Source organism: Saccostrea cucullata, unplaced genomic scaffold (genome assembly GCF_032062105.1).
Source record: "Saccostrea cucullata isolate Sc308-1 unplaced genomic scaffold, CSIRO_AGI_Scuc_v1 ctg11902, whole genome shotgun sequence".
NCBI classification, from domain to species: domain Eukaryota; kingdom Metazoa; phylum Mollusca; class Bivalvia; order Ostreida; family Ostreidae; genus Saccostrea; species Saccostrea cuccullata.
In genome coordinates this window covers 1-17,102 of record NW_026922506.1, presented here as the reverse complement: position 1 = coordinate 17,102, position 17,102 = coordinate 1, and the positions used below count along the sequence as shown (strand labels likewise).

Below are 17,102 nucleotides of genomic sequence, written 5' to 3'. Positions count from 1 at the left end.
ATATCATAAATCAACATCAGTATATAATCATTAAAGCGCCCAGCCTCCATAGTACCCCTGCCCTAGGGGCCATGAAATTCACATTTCTGAAAGAAGCACCCTTGCTAGTTCAATAATTAGTTCATCTGAATTATACCCTGGAGCAGAGGAGAAGAATTACTGCATCAATAAAGCACCGCCTTAACACATAAACTCCTATCCCAGGTGTCACGAGTCCACAATTTCAGAAGATCGACACTCTTATTCATCTTAACTACGTACGATTTTTTTCTTGTTAATTATTTTTTTTAATTACGTTTCCTTCTTTTACACTATTTTTGCTATGCTCGTATATAGCAAAAATAATGTAAAAGAAAGAAAACTAATTAAAAAATAATTAAAGAGAAAAAAATCTTCCCCGACAGGATTCAAACCCGGCCTTTGGATCATAGGGCGAACGGTTAAACTGCTATGCTATCGAAGCTGTTGAAATTTCAGGGATATATAAAACCTTAAATATATATAGTATTTTAAACAAAATTTGGTTGGACAAGTACTGCGAGTATTTTTTAGTGTTTAAATTTATTGATCAAAGATCAACGATATAAATAGTTATATTTATACATCTTTTTTAAAGTAATATTTCACATGCCTGCAGTTCAGCCAACCTGAACAAAGACAAGTAAACTTTTGCAAGAATATTTTCTCAACCACCTGCAAAACAATCACTGTGTGACAATTTCGAATTTGTTTGTAAAAGGGCTGAAAAAAATTTCAACCAAATGGTGCTGACCCCTTTTTCTTTCAAAGATAGATGTCTCTTGCATACGTAAGGAGAGACATCAATTTTATACCTCGGGTCAGAGAAGATTCAAATAATGTGTTCAGGGGAAAGAGATTCAAAAGGTCTGCTCAAAGAAAGACAAGATTTGAATACATTGCTGTGGATAAAAGGGTTTTAAAATAGAGTGGATACTTATGTAAAAATGTGCCTGGCTATGGGGATATTGAAATTATGTACTTTCAAGTTGTTAATTAGGAAATTAATTAATGTGTTCGGGAAAATTAAAGGAAAGACTCAAATACCCGGTAATTACGTCTTATGATTAAAGAAGGTTCAAACAAAGAGGAGATTCTAACGACAGATTATGGGAAAGAAAGATTCAAATCACTTCCTTGGGTATTGTTGACTTCAAGAATATGCCCTGGTTCATATGATGTTTCCTGAAAAAAGAGGAGATTCAATGAAGAGGAAACTAGAAGGAATGTCGAGTGTGATCGTTGTGCCTGGGAAAGTAGAGATTCATTGCACACAAAAGTACCCTGAAGTTGACATAAAAAAGATGCTTGAGTCTCTGATTGACAATATCTATGTGGTTTTTGGAGACCAGGTCTTCCAACAATCTATTGGAATTACTATGGGTACCAATTGCAATCCGTTATTATAGCAGACTTATTTTTGTATTCATGTGAAGCAGAATTTATGCAAAATCTTATGCGTGAAAAGAAGAAAACACTTGCTGTGGCCTTCAACTCAACATCCAGGTATATCGACGACGTATTGTCAAGTAACAATGGTAATTTCCATTCCTATGTCAATACGATATATCCTGATGAGCTTGAGATAAAAGATACCACAGAGTCTGACACATCTGCTTCATACTTGGATATTTTACTTGAAAAAGACACTAATGGTAATCTTACAACCAAGCTCTATGATAAACGTGATGACTTTAACTTTTCTATCGTCAACTTCCCTTACCTATACAGCAATGTACCTTCATCACCTGCATACGGAGTTTACATATCTCAGTTGATTCGATACGCTAGATCATGCTCTATGTATGAACAATTTCTAAAACGAGGTAAATTATTAACAAGTTGATGAAAGAAGACTATCAGCAGTCTCGTTTAAAGTCATCATTTCGTAAGCTCTATGGTCGATACCATGACCTTGTCAGCAAATACAATTTATCATAAAGTCAAATGCTGGCCGACCTTTTTCATAATAATTGTTAGTCCATTATTTATACACTGAATTGACGGCGGATTTTTCCGTTATTTCCTGATCATGACAAGAAGCACACGGCGGGTGTGACCGGTCGGCAGGGGATGCTTACTCCTTCATGACACCTAATCCCACCTCTGATGTTTTGGAGGTTCGTGTTTGCTCTGTTCCTATTTTGTATTGTTTTATGGACTTTGAAACTGAATACTGTTCGTTATCTCCATATCCTTCATTCAAAAGGTGTACTCTTGGGAAAGAACGTGTACATGTATATGAACATAATATATGCATTCAGTTGTACTGTTTAATGCCAGAGTATCTTGACACCAGGGGAAATACTTTTTTTCTGACGAAGCAAGTTTTATCGAGTACATTTAATATCTCTTCATTTAAGTAACTTTTATTTACTGTCTGTGCGAGCCTATAAAGAACATTGCATTGTTAAGAATAAAACATAACTGCACATTATGTCGACAAAATAGATTAAGAATGATTGGCAGTTTTTGTCATGGCTTTATTGATTAATAGTCAAATCAATCATCAATACAATCAATAGTCAAAATCAATCATCAATATAATCAATAGTCAAATCAATCATCAATACAATGAATACAATGATGTACACAAGGTATCTCTACAATGATGTACATAAAGTATCAATTCAATGATGTACACAAAGTGTATATTGAATAATTAATACACAATGGGTACAATGATATTCAATGATAAACAATGATATTCAATCAATGATGTACGCAAAGTGTATACATGTATTTACACAATGGGTACAATGATATTCAATGATATGCATTGATATGCAATGTTATGCAATAATATGCAATGATATTCAATGATATACAATGATATTCAATGATAAATGAATTGCAAAGAGCAGGTAGCAATGTATTACAAAGACAATGGTCCTAACCCTAACCCTAACCCTAACCCTACTATTTCCTGACAAGTTTGTTAGTGTTTAGGTACATGTAGTTTCTAACACACTAAGAAATCCTTGAAACTTATTTATTCGTTTATCTATTTTATGTTATTATAATACGATGTGTGGCCTACAATTTTAAACTGATTTAATTGGAATTTTTTATTTCCTGACAAATTTGTTGAAATGTTTAGTTAGTTTCTAAGACTCTAAGGAATCCTTGGAATTTATTTATTTATTTTATTTTAAATAAGAGGATGGGCTTTCAATCTTAATCTGCGTTAATTGGAATTCCTATTTCCTGACAAGATTGTTGAAATGTTGTAGTTTCCCACACTATTTATTTATTATTTTTTATTATTTTTAATTCATAAATTTTATTTTATTTATTTCTTATTTTATCTATTTAGTTATTTATTTGTTTTTGTTACCTACTGACTGACAATCCAATGGAGTTAATAGATGAAAATTTTTCCTAAAGTAAGACATGTCTTTGAACACCCAAGGAGCATGCGCTTACAAACGTTGGACACTGAATATTTTGCTCAAGGAAATCATTCCATTTTCCTCGTAACTTTTAAGGATCGTAAAATAACATTTCATGCATTATATTATGCAATTTCATCATCATAAAATACTTTACTTTTCACTATAAACATTTCAATTCCTAGTTTCCAAATGAAATTCTATTTACAACACAAATAGACATCACAATATACACAAACTTCACTAAACACAATCTTACCAAATCTATGGTATATGAATGTGATCTGTAGATGGTTCCCTTCTCAATCAGTCATAGCTTACCCTCAACTCTCACACTCCCTGTCAGATCTGTAACTCTTTCTTCAAAGATATTTCTCAACCAGTGTACAACATGGAGGCACAAACAATGGTGGTGATGATCGATGTGATCATGGTGATGTCAATGCAAAAATAAATAAATAAACATTGAATAAATAGCATATATCAAGACAAGCACAAGTGTTACAACAAGACTGTCAAGAGCTCAGCTGATTGATGCACAAAATAATTCAATTAAATGGCAAGTAAATATATAACAATTAAATTAACAAAGTGATAAATGCCACTATGGTTGAATTCGCAGAAAATGTCTTTCTTAAGGTTCATTCACAGCCAAGTTCCTCGCTGCACTTAAAAATTAAAACAATTTTACCGACACATGATGTTTACACGGAATCCATGATGGATGGAATATTTTGCAGTCCGAACCCGATGATATGTGACACCGATCTATGTCGTGGCAGATCCAAGAGGCACGTGATCACTGCATGGTGGCTATTGGCAATGTCCAATGTATGTGGGCACCATTTGTAAACGTTGGTTTTAATAACAACGAAAAGTTGGTTTCGATTTCTTACACTGAGGTCATGTTCTCAAACAAGAGTTCATCTACTGCGGTGGTTGCTGCACACGTGGTTAATATCGTCGTTGGGGATGTTGATACTTTAGATATGCCATGATAATATTCACACATCGGGTAATATGGATGGGTCCTTAGTCCAGGATCTATTTGCCCTGATTATGTTCATATTTCCGACGTTGGATGGTCAAAGGAACACAAGATGAAGATGAATATTGTTGAGACTAAACTCGATGCTGAGCTTCAATGGATGACGGAAGATGGAAAGGAAGAGCAAATGCACATGCGTAATGGATGTGACTAAATGAAGTCAGTGCATTTTAGTGAGAGTTATCTCCCCTGAACTTTTTATCTCTATTTGTCTCCATAACGGGACTTAACTCATATTGAGTTAAGTCGGATTATATACCATGTAAAACATACTCGGCGTTAAACAATAATAATCAATCAATCATATAAAATACTGAGAGGAAAGTTTATTTTTGGAGAATGATGTTTCGTTAAAATCATAGTGTAACATTTAAAAAAAATGATAATACCAGGTGTATAACAATTTTAAAATTTATGAGTGAAACCAAAAAAAATACTGAAACTGTTTGCACTTTTTTAGAGACAACCCCTAAATATTTTTCAATCAATGGATTCTAGACCCCCACTAAACTGCGTCATATAATCTAATCATTTTCTGCATAGGGGATTTCTTCTTTATCTTCAAATTCCGAATCAAATTTGAAATCAAATATGTAATTGACTGTCACATAATAAAATTCTCTAAGTGAGAAGAAAAATAATTGGCATAATATAAGACATTCTTTTTGAAACTTTCAAATTATAAATTCTATAGCTTCTTTGTCCGCTTTTTCTATTGAGTTTGGACTGCACACAGGAATTGTAATAATTATAAAGAATCATAAAGATGTTGGATTATGAAAATTTAATGACTTATTAAGAGTTGATATGCAACGGGAACAAAACTGTTTTAATGTCATAGACTGGATTTTTTTTATCAAAGTAAAAAAAACCCATAAATATACAATCAAACTATCTACTTTCATTTTCAAACAATCCAAGAAAAAACTCAAAAATGCGAATATTTACTAGTACGTTTACGTGCGTTTTCCAGTTGCTACATATATTAAGACACCGAATTATTTTCAAAATCTTGAAAATTGAACTAAAATATTCCATCCCATAATTTATTCGTTGGAGGATCCAGGATTCCTTGTATCCATAGGCGGGAAATTCTGCATGCCTCTAACACTCAATGTCTTAACATGTTTATCAGGAAAGCGATTGAGAATCTCATCTCCCTCACTGTCCTCTCCAATCGTTTCTAACTTGCTTTGGATGTTCTTTCTAAGATCTACAATGGTTTGTTGTTGTTTCGATGCAATTTGTCCGGAAAGAATTTGAAGACCGATTCCTGCTTTCAATATTTTCCATTTGGACGGTTTACTGATATCCTCTTTTTCTTTTCTTTCCTCTCTTTCTCCATCAGCTATTGGTTTCACAAATTTCTTAATCGGAATTTTTGTATCCAATTTTTTATCGAAGATTTTTGTTCTAGCTACTATATGAGAAATTGTTGAAACACGGTGTGTTATCATTCCAAAAAATTGCATAAAAAGAAGAATACCAAAGACAAGCGTAAAAGCTATAGAGATAGGTTCGATCACGCCTTGAGAATCCCCGACACTGCATGGTAGTGGGATTGAAAGTGTGTTCTGATAGGCATTTACTTGAGTGAGAACATAAACAATTGTAACAAAAATGGCATTTGTTATAAAATAAAAGAAAAACACCTTGTTTCTAAGATCAATAAGTTCAGCTTGCATTTTAGCCTTTTCATCGTCATTCATTTTCAGAGGGTTGAGGTATTTTTTAATGAATTTTCTCCAAAAATCCTCTTCATCTGTTTCAATGGGATTGCATTCTTTGAAAATACCATGTTTTTGGTTTCCCTTTTGTCCTGAAGAGGAAAAATAATCTTTTTTTATTTATGTCTTTCTCATTTTTGAATTAAAACTTAATAATCCAAATCAGGAATAAATACATATACAAGTACCTGTGCCTTTCTTTTCCGTTGCTTTTGCTTTATCTTTGGAACCGCTATTCTTTGTGGTCTCTGATCCCTGCACTTTCGATTTGCTTTCGTTTCCTTCAGCTACCTGTTCCTTCTTCTTGGATTTTACTGGACTTTTTTCATCCTGTTTATCATCAGACTCTTTATCAGCCTGGTTCTCTTCATCTGACTCCCCTTCTTCTTCTGATCCTGTACGTCGTTTATCCTCAATTTCATTAAAGCATAAAGTACATCTGTAAGAAATAACAGTCATAGGTAACGATTTCAAAAATGTAAATTGTCAATAAAATATTATATAATATCATAGCAATAACATAATCTTTTCCATGATTTAGATATTAAAACGGATGAAATAGTTTCTTTTTTCCATGAAATGTTTATAAATTTATTACTTTACCTGCACCAGTCCCCAATAGAGCACGATTGGCCTTGAACTCGTTTCTTTATCTTTTGAGATGAGGAGTCATCCTTTTTTGCTGTTTTACTTTCACGTGTTCCCCAATTAACGTTATGCAGATTTCCAACAGAGTAAAAGATTAAAAGCATTGACATCGATGGAACAGCCAGGAAATAAAGAAGTCCGTGAAAAATACAGGAAAATTCCTACAATCAACAAAGGTAAAATGTCATTTAACAGTAATGTATATCAAAACATCAAGCCCTAAATAATATCTTTTTAGTTTTAAAGTAAAACAAAATCCGTAGGGTCATCTTTAAAATGATATTTGTTTGCGCTCTCCCGACTCAGGGTAAAAGAATTGGGTCAATACGTAGGTGGGACAATTTTTTCCGGAAAAAAATCAACAAACACCCTGACAAGATAAAAAAAAAACAGGAGAAAAAAGAGAAAATCCCTTTCTTGGAGTTATTATTTAAGCTTTTATCTTATTTAAAAATTATCTGAGTCGGCCATTTTGAGTCAGTCTGTCGAACGAGGGGAAACAAACAACTTTTTAAAGATGGCTTGATATTAATTCCAGGTCTCTGGTCTGTTATTTCCCGTAAACTTTATATGAATACCATTGGGTGCAAAACTGCAGCAATTATGAAGACTCCAGCCACGAAGCAAAAGAAAACAGTTGTAACTGAGCAGAATTGTGCCTCGACTCCTTCCTTTAGCAACCCTATCAGAACAACCAACATGACCAAGCTGTAAAGCGTCGACAATATTGCCGCAAACAAAAGCTGCAAAATTAATAAATAGTGTTTCAAAATTACGTTAAAAAACATATATAACATGTGGAAAGAGTAATAGAAGAGATCGATTTACCTGCGTTTCCTCTTTGGCAACGTAAATTGAGATTATAAAGATGGCTACAGGTACACCATTTAGTAACAATGCAAGCCATGGTTCAATTTGTGGAAAAGCTGTTATGATGGCACCAAGAATCAACAGAAAAATTGTTCCTGGTGTCAGTATTGAGGAAATAAATAAACAGATGTGGTAAAATATGTACGGTCTTGAAATGTTCTGATTCGTTTTTCGGACACTGTTTCCATCCATTAGAAGATCCAAAATGTTAGCCATTGTAGATGGAGCCCAGCGTCTCCTCTGGTTATAGAACTCGTAAAATCCTTCCGGGGCAAAGGTCAAAGCATCCGAGGCAGCACAATATTCTACCCTGTACTTTTGTTTTAACAACAAGGTACATAACCATCTATCTTCACCTGCATTACAAAATAACATAAGCTTATAATTTAAATTTGCAAAACATGCAACCCTCCTCCATATTTTCCAGCCATCAGGAGGATATTCGTATAAAGAAGAGATTCAATATGTAATATTTTCCATTAAAAAAAACTGATGCATATGAACACTTAATTAAAGTGTTATTTTAAGATAACATAAATGTAAAAATTACATACCAGTAAGGTAAATGTATTCATACTAACAATTGTTGGTTGTTTAAAATGATCGCGACACTCTTTTTAAATGCCTACACCAGCTCTTACGAGGGCTGTTCAAAAAATAATATCCTCGTGCTCGTAAAGAAGCAAAAGACGCTTTTCAATGATTTAGTCTTAATGATTAAACTGAAATAATCTCTTTAAATAATTCAATTTCTGATTGTTTTTAGAACTCTATTTTGAATATGGACCTTGTGTATTGGAATATGGCAGTATAGTAGTTTCCTGATTCTGGTTCCGTCCTCTCTTAAACATTTCGATTTTTTTTTCAAAAAGTTTGCTTTCAAGACTCCTCGGGAAATTGAGCTGCCTCCCCAAATAAGAATATGAACAGCAAGACAAGTAATATTTAGGAAAATTGCATATAAAGCTGTCTTTGTCTTCTTGCAATTCTTTACTCTTTTCAAACCATTGCTGTTTTTGTCAAGTGCATCTTATTGTAAATTTGTTTTGAGGGTTTAAAGCAATGGATTCAAGTTTAATTATCTGTTTAGATTTCTGACAAACGTGGATGACAACAATTTCTGGCTTTTTGAAATAATTGTTTAGATTTTCGTTTTCACTTATTTTTCCAAAATTGGTGACCACTGGGTACTAAGCTTTTATACTGACAATTGTTTCTTTAAAACAGTGTAAACTACCTCCAAATTGATGCCTATCAAATTTGCTAGGTGTCTTAAATTCAATTAATCATCCTAAGTGATAATTTGTTGAATTTTGGCAAACACAACATTGGTTGTTGTAAGTCCTTGTCGCCAAGAACGGTACCAATTTTTGATGCTTATTATATTATTATTGTTCATTGAAATCCACCTAACCTTGTGTCTATAATACAAACATTGAATGCTTTCAAATATTTCAGTAAATATTTCTTTAGGATTCTTAACAAGTTTTACTGCAGTTTTAATGAAGCGTTTAATTCACTATAGTTTACTGATTCTTAACCATTCATTTTTTATACAGTGACTCGAATAGCCCTTGTTTTCCAGCTTCTCACAATGAGAATATGAGATGAGAAGTGGTCATATAAACTGATATCAATTCATTAAAGGTACTTGGACACAGATTTGAAGTTATTATTTTCTCTTTAATATTACGACTTATATATTTTAATAGCATTTCTCACAAAAATTAATTAAAAATCTTATTTCATATAAAAGATATTAATATTTCAAATTTTGTGGTGGGTTTGATTGACACATCCTTGCAAATTCATTTTATTCTTAATCCTTATGAAAGTTGCAATCTTGTGTATAAATGAAAAATATCAATACTATAACCCAGAAAATTCAGAGTAGACATGTTCGAAAGCAAAACAAACACACAATATATTGTCAGTCCGTGCAGTTGTGGTAAGCAGACTGTGACGATTTAGGACGCACCCGGTGAATTGTACACATAAACAAAAACAGAACTAGTGCCCTGTTTACAAAAACTGTGTACATAGCACGAGTGTGCTCGATTTGCTAAACCCTGTAAGCAACTCTTGGTTCGGAACGACGATATTTGTGAAGGAGTTTTTCTTTCTAACATCTCTACTCTGAATAAAATTATTTTTCTGGATAAAAGTTTTAATATTTCTCATTAATACACAACAAGATTGCCACTTTTCCTAAGGATTAAGAATAAGGTTAAAATTTGTGAAAGTGCAAGCATGTGTCAAACAAACCCACCGAAAAATTTGAAGTTTTAATAACTTTTAAATGAAATAAGATTTTTAATAAATTTTTGTGTGAAATGCTATTAAAATATATACGTCGTAATATTATAGAGAAAATATTGACTTCAAATCTGTGTCCAAGTATCTTTAAAGATTCAATCATGAGAGAAAGTCAGACTTAATGCTCTATGAAATCTGTGTTGTATGTCATAGAGTTCATGACATTATTTATTGAACATCCCTCGTACTTTACACTATTAGATATTTGTTTCTTTGTTTTCGTTTGGAACAAACCTTGATCGTATTGTACATGATGAGCAGCTTCAGTTGGCAATCTTGTGTAGGTTTTCATAACATTGTCTGCTAGTAATGCTGAACCACGAAACAGACTGAAGCATCCAGGGGAACACAACACACAGCCAAACACATGCTCTGTAGCCTTCTGAAGCCAGTGGCTTATAGCATACTCAAACGTTTGATACCAAACCATAGGGCCTGAATTAAAAAAAAAATATTGTTTTATTGATTTAAATGAAGAAATAAAATATAATGAATACTTCATTAAAAAGAGTGGGTATAAAACATACAAAGTTTGAAAGGAGTTATCCAAACAAAAAAAAAAGTACCCGTCTGGTCATCCCACTCAACCTTTTCCCCCCTTTTCAAGCTTTTTTAAACAGAATTTTTACAATGCACGATATTGTGAGAATGTCTGAAAGTTTTTGTCTTTCAGCAGCTACTTTAACATTTATTAGGCTTAATACTCACCAGAACCTATAGGATGAATGCGACCACAAGCAGCCCCAACTAATGGATTCTTTTTCATACGATCGAGCAAACGAGTTACCGCCTCCGGCTTAAAATCCACATCCCCATCCAAAGCTAGTATAAATGTATTGTCAGCAAACATCCTCATTTTTTGCTGTACAATCTTCTCGCTGTTTTTCGGGTCCCTCTTAAGTGATTCTTTTGTCTCATTCATTTTGAAGGTTAGTAGATAATAGAGATACATTACCTTTAATTCCAAACAAAAGCAAATAATTAAAGACGATTTAAACTGGGTAATTGTATAAAGTTTTAACGTTTGATGGAATTAAATTCAATATGTTCTAAAACTTGATTTAACTTTATACTATATGAGCCAAATCAAACTCAATTTCTGAATATACAATGAGGAAATATTTACAATTCTCTCTCTCTCTCTCTGTGCGTTTGTAAGTTTTGAATTGTACCTGGCTCCAACGTTTCCGATGCCTTATTTTTGTTTTGTCTTTGAGGTGTACAACAAGTTTCTGAGATGTTAGGAGCTCCCACTCAAATCTAGCTCCATAGGGTGTCTCATATCGCTTTACTTCGTCTAACTCAAATCCACCGTAAACTGACCTGTGTTATAATTATGAAAGAATCAGTATATTGGTGACTCCCTCCTCTATCTCTGGTTATGAATATATGTTAGAGTTTTTACACCGATTAATATCAATAAGCTTACTTTGCTGTCTTTGGAATCACATTCTCAAGAGTCCTTACAAAATTATTGACGTCTTTTCCTTTTAAAACTTTACCAGTTTTGGTTTTCCGGGGTTTGAAAGCGTCATCGAAGAAAATATGCACTAAAATTTATTTCAAAAAAGTTTGAGCTTGTATATTTATGTTTAAATATTTGTCATCAATCATTTTACTTTTTACAGCTAAGCATGTATTCTTACCTGAAAAGTCGTAACCCTCTTTGTCTACGTAACGTGTCTTATTCATCAGCTTCCTCTTTTCATTGATTTTATTTTCATAACCCTTTTGAAGATATTGTTCATAATCAACCCTAAAAATTAAAAAAAAAATGAATCTCCGCTCGACTCTAACAGGAAAGGATCTCACATTAGACTAGGTAATTATTTGACAAAGTTCTCAGCTATTAACAATAAAGGTAATTAACAATGTACTCAGTAATTAACAAGGACATGTTTAGATAAAATACGGAATTCTTTCTTTCAGTTTTTATTTCCCACCTCCATTTTTAGTCTGTATCTCATAAATGATTTTTACAAAGGCTGAAAACATAATAAACATTATCGGCCGTCCAAGTAGGTAAAGAATTTATTAAATCAAAGTCTAACAATTTAAGATTTTTGACTAGTGTCCTAGTTGGCACAAAACATGCTGTCTTACAAGTCACGAGACAGAATTATTCACATTACCTAAGGGAAGATTATAAAAAAAATGTGATGACTCCCGTCTTTGAAAACAGATTTGCAATTCGTATATGCATTCTTTTATGTAATGTAATTATGTAAAGTTGTAGATTAGACGTTGATAATTGATTTAATTAATAGACAAAAAGTGCAGTCAACCTTTGATTACATTTTCATATCAATTTTGTTACCAAGAAAAAAACTCACCTAAAAATGGATTTCAGTAGCTGTGTCATTTCAGTTTCAGTTTCGTGCCACATCGTTGCACAGAAATACACATTTGGGACCGTGTAATACGTTTCATTATTTTCATTTTCAGTTAAAGTGATTTCTTCTTCTGTTTCCTGTAAATAGTTTTTCTTAAACGTTTTATCTAGTCACATTTTTCCTTTTTTCAAAAACAGTTCAAAATAACGAAAACCAACCTTATTGTTTTCCGCTTCCGTCTGTTCCTCTGTGTCTTCACATCTCGTTAGAAGCAGCGACATATTGAGAAAAATTCCACAGTATGGCGGTTTTCTGAATAAGCTGTAAAAATCATTAATACATCTGTAAATTATATATTTTGCGACCCTTTTTTTCAAGATATATTTGTTTGTTTTCATATGGGTGAGAAAATTTGACTTATGATGTAAAACTTAATATTTATAAAAATTTATTAAAAGGATATAGACGGAAAGAGGTCTTGCGGTCTTCACAAAATAAATTTTCTTGAAAAGAGTGATATTTTTAAGTTACCAAAGTCAATCAAATGACCTTCTACCATCTGTTTTTGTCCGCTGTCAATATCTGTCGTGCATTAACATTGAAAAGCCTTTTCTCTAAAAAGAACTTCAATTTCAACTTATAGCATCTATAATTGATGGGGGACAAAAATGGTTAATTTCATCCCCCCTTTTAGACCTTAGGAATGCGCATAAACCCTTACAAAAAGTACCATAGTTAACTACAGTAGGTCAAAGTCAATCAAATAAATTTATTATGGATTTCAGATAAATATATTTTGTTTTTGAAAATTCCCCACAGCTAGTTTTCTGATATGAAAAAGAACTATTTCTTGTATATTTACATATTTTTCGAAAAAAAAATAGGCTCTTAAGGATCTTAATCTTCAAAAAAGTTCTAGTGTTATGTTCCATCGTAAATCAAAGTATTTATTTAAGTTACTTAACAATATAGTATTTACTGTGAAAAAATGTCTTGTTACATGATGGATACCATCGAGATTAATTCGTTTATTAATTCCATTCAAGAATAAATTTCTTCAACTGAGAGAGGTCATGGTAAGAGTGCATAGAGTACTGCAATAATTGTGATCAAATTGTATTTCTTTAATCAGTTTGCATGGTGGTATAGCGACGCATTACCTTATTTAGTTTGCATGACGGTAGCAACGTATTTATTATTCAGTTTGCATAGTGGTGGCGACGTATTGCTTTATTTAGTTTGCATGGTGGTAGCGATAAAGGGGGCCAAATGTAAGAGAGTAAATAGCACTACTTGAAGAGTTGTCACTGAGTACTAGGATTTGCTAACTCATGATGGTCTTCTTTTGAATACTAAACTGCAGCTTGTACAGCTTCATCCATAGTGGGAAAATAAATGTAGCTCTTCAGAGTCAATATTTTTGTTGCTTTACTCTACTGTAAATAAATAATAACATATATATAATAATCATGGACACCCCATGAACTTCGGATCAACGGAGTGATCATACGCGATCCAGATATCATTCGAACAGCATGGTACGAACACTACAAAACACTTGCTGCAAAGACAAAAGACCCGTTGTTTGATCAAAGGTTCGAAGAACATGTAGAACTCTCTGTAATAAACATGAAGGAAGAATCCTATAGAAACTTTGATAAAGTTGGTGATGTTATGATAAAGAAAGAAGAGGTTACAGAAGCAATGAAGAAAATGAAAAACGGAAAAGCACCTGGCCTTGACAAACTTGTCATTGAACATTTGCGCTTTGTGCAAGACATTATTCTAGAAATCCTGTTAGAGCTGTTTAACGCAATTCTAAACAACGAAAAATATCCGTTACAATTCAAAAGAGGAGTTACTATAACTTTGTTCAAAGGAGGAAAAAAAGACAGACTCGACCCTAATAGTTATAGAGATATAACCTTAACCTCAGTCCTACAAAAGTTATTTGAAAACATATTGTACACAAGAATAAAGCGTATCAACGTTGAAATTCATTTTCCACACCCTCTTCAGCAGGGTTTCCGTCCAGGATGTGGAAGTATACCGGCAGGATTTGTTATAACGGAAACAATTCACCACTATATAGAGAGAGACTCTGATATTTATGTGGCATTTCTAGACAACCAAAAGGCATTTAACAGCGTGTGGCATAATGGTTTACTCTACAAACTATACAAATTAGGTATCAATGGTAAAGGGTGGCGTTTGCTTTCCGACTCTTTTTGTGATTCCAGCTCTCGAATCCTATACGAAAAAGAACTGTCGAAGGAATTCACTTTACAGCAAGGTGTCGGGCAAGGAAGGGTACTATCGTCGTGGTTTTTCCTTCTGATGATTGACGGGTTGATAGAAATGCTGGATAAAAGTGCGACTGGAGCATGTGTGTGTGACCTTCACATTCCAAGTGTTATTCTGGCTGACGACACTTCCCTTATATCCAACACTCCCAGTGGTCTCCAGAAGCAACTGGATATTGTCTACAATTACGCTAGACGTTGGCACTTGCGTTATAATCCTAACAAAAGTTGTATTCTGTTTTTTAGCGCTAGTAGAAAGCGACAAAAGCAACCTGCGGCTAGACCATTTATTCTTGGTCAGGAAAACATCAACTTACATTCAGAAAATGTTTATGCTGGGGTCATCCTTACTGATAGGTTGCGAAACGATACAGCAATCACACAAGCATGCAGGAAGGGCAAGCGCATATTAAACTCGCTTATCAACATAGGAGTTCATGATCAGGGTATACATCCCATGACCAGCGTTAAATTGTGGAAAACAGTTGTCATGCCATCGATCTTGTATGGATGCGAATTATGGGATGTGATCTCTAAAAAGTCGATCGAAGAGCTGGAAATTGTACAGAGATACGCGGCCCGTCGAATGCAGGGATTTGACCAAAGATCACCAACACTGTGTACCATATTTTCCCTTGACCTGGTTGAAATGAAAAGGAGTATAGATAAAATCAAGTTGATGTTCTGGAACAGACTCTGTACATCAAGTTATTCTCTATTCTACAAAAAGCTTTTCATTGCAAGGCTGTGCTCTTTTGGTTCGACGACACCAAGACCGAAGCGTGGATTCATAGCAGATATTCACTCCATAATGAGGGAATACAACATTGATTTCTTTTTCAGGGAGTACCTTTTAAATCGTGACATCCCACCAAAACACACCTGGAAGCAATTCGTAGGAACTGTAGTTGATACTGCTGCTGAACGTGAGTGGAGGGAGAACTTAAACCAAAGAAAAGAGCTTCGCAGATACGCAGAAATACATGAAAATTTATCAACTCATCCCCTTTGGCTACTCGGTTTGAAGCTTCCGAAACACACATGGAAATTAGCCTCAGTAATCAGACTATCGGTCGACATCGTTAAAGAGGAGGTGAACTGCAAATTGTGTACGCGTACAACAAGTGATATTGCATTGCATTTTCTCCTTGAATGTCCAACGCTATTTGCTAGCAGAGACAGCTTGATGGACGAAATAGTAAACGCGATAAATGTCCAGTCTTATGTTAATCTCACAAATAATTGTGACGACGTAATCGCTGATACCATTCTTGGATCAAGACGTGGTTCGATCGTATCTGAGGAGGAGTGGGAAATGTTTATGCTTGCTGTTGCAACTGGCGTTGCGCGTATGATGACAGAAATGAACACTTACTTACATGAAGTATAAAACTTCAAAAATTGATAAATAATGTACATAGTGTTTAAATTATGGACAGTAACTTGCGTAATTGAGAAATTGTGTACATATTTCCACACTTTTGTTTAAAAGTTCAAATATTGTTACAAACTTAATATTTTGATGCATTGATCTCTGCTGCAGAGGAAATAAAGAATGTCTGTCTGTCTGTCTGTCAAAAAAGTTCTAGTGTTATGTTCCATCGTAAATCAAAGTATTTATTTAAGTTACTTAACAATATAGTATTTACTGTGAAAAAATGTTTTGTTACATGATGGATACCATCGAGATTAATTCGTTTATTAATTCCATTCAAGAATAAATTTCTTCAACTGAGAGAGGTCATGGTAAGAGTGCATAGAGTACTGCAATAATTGTGATCAAATTGTATTTCTTTAATCAGTTTGCATGGTGGTATAGCGACGCATTACCTTATTTAGTTTGCATGACGGTAGCAACGTATTTATTATTCAGTTTGCATAGTGGTGGCGACGTATTGCTTTATTTAGTTTGCATGGTGGTAGCGATAAAGGGGGCCAAATGTAAGAGAGTAAATAGCACTACTTGAAGAGTTGTCACTGAGTACTAGGATTTGCTAACTCATGATGGTCTTCTTTTGAATACTAAACTGCAGCTTGTACAGCTTCATCCATAGTGGGAAAATAAATGTAGCTCTTCAGAGTCAATATTTTTGTTGCTTTACTCTACTGTAAATAAATAATAACATATTTATCAGTTTTTTTCGTTTTATAATACTTTTTACCTCTATGGATCTTCAAAGTAATGTATCTTAATCATGTAACCATTGGGTCCTAGGATCTCCTGTTCAAACAATAGTTTTATTGTTTTCATCTATTTATATATATATTTTAAAAAAGGTACTGGTATACTCGATCGTATGAGAGGATACCATTTGATGTAATGTTGGGCCTTCTATTCAAATATTGTTTTATGCTTTAAAACAATTTTAAAAAGGCAAATGAATTGACCACCACATGTACCTCACATTCTGCTGATTTACCTCTCGCATTTAACTAGCTTGGATCCA

At 33.7% G+C, this 17,102-nt stretch overlaps 1 protein-coding gene across 1 annotated transcript; it reads right to left on the bottom strand.

The window, feature by feature from the left end:
* Positions 1-5,276: 5,276 nt before the first annotated feature.
* Positions 5,277-13,734, bottom strand: LOC134261883 (chitin synthase chs-2-like). Its single transcript, XM_062744279.1, has 13 exons — positions 13,706-13,734; positions 12,571-12,673; positions 12,353-12,489; positions 11,666-11,775; positions 11,449-11,569; positions 11,192-11,342; positions 10,728-10,974; positions 10,254-10,454; positions 7,662-8,059; positions 7,412-7,576; positions 6,789-6,994; positions 6,374-6,624; positions 5,277-6,277 (listed from the first exon to the last, which is right to left on the bottom strand). Exons 1-13 carry the CDS (start codon positions 13,732-13,734, stop codon positions 5,505-5,507), a joined length of 2,892 nt encoding a protein of 963 aa, XP_062600263.1. The 3' UTR covers positions 5,277-5,504.
* Positions 13,735-17,102: the final 3,368 nt, after the last annotated feature.

Excerpts from the sequence above, each read along its gene's own strand:
- LOC134261883 (XM_062744279.1), bottom strand. The coding sequence starts at position 13,734 with ATGGATGAAGCTGTACAAGCTGCAGTTTA. Across the intron at positions 12,490-12,570 it reads CGGAAGCGGAAAACAATAAG|GAAACAGAAGAAGAAATCAC; the intron begins GTTGGTTTTCGT and ends AACTATTTACAG. Across the intron at positions 11,776-12,352 it reads CTACTGAAATCCATTTTTAG|GGTTGATTATGAACAATATC; the intron begins GTGAGTTTTTTT and ends TTTAATTTTTAG.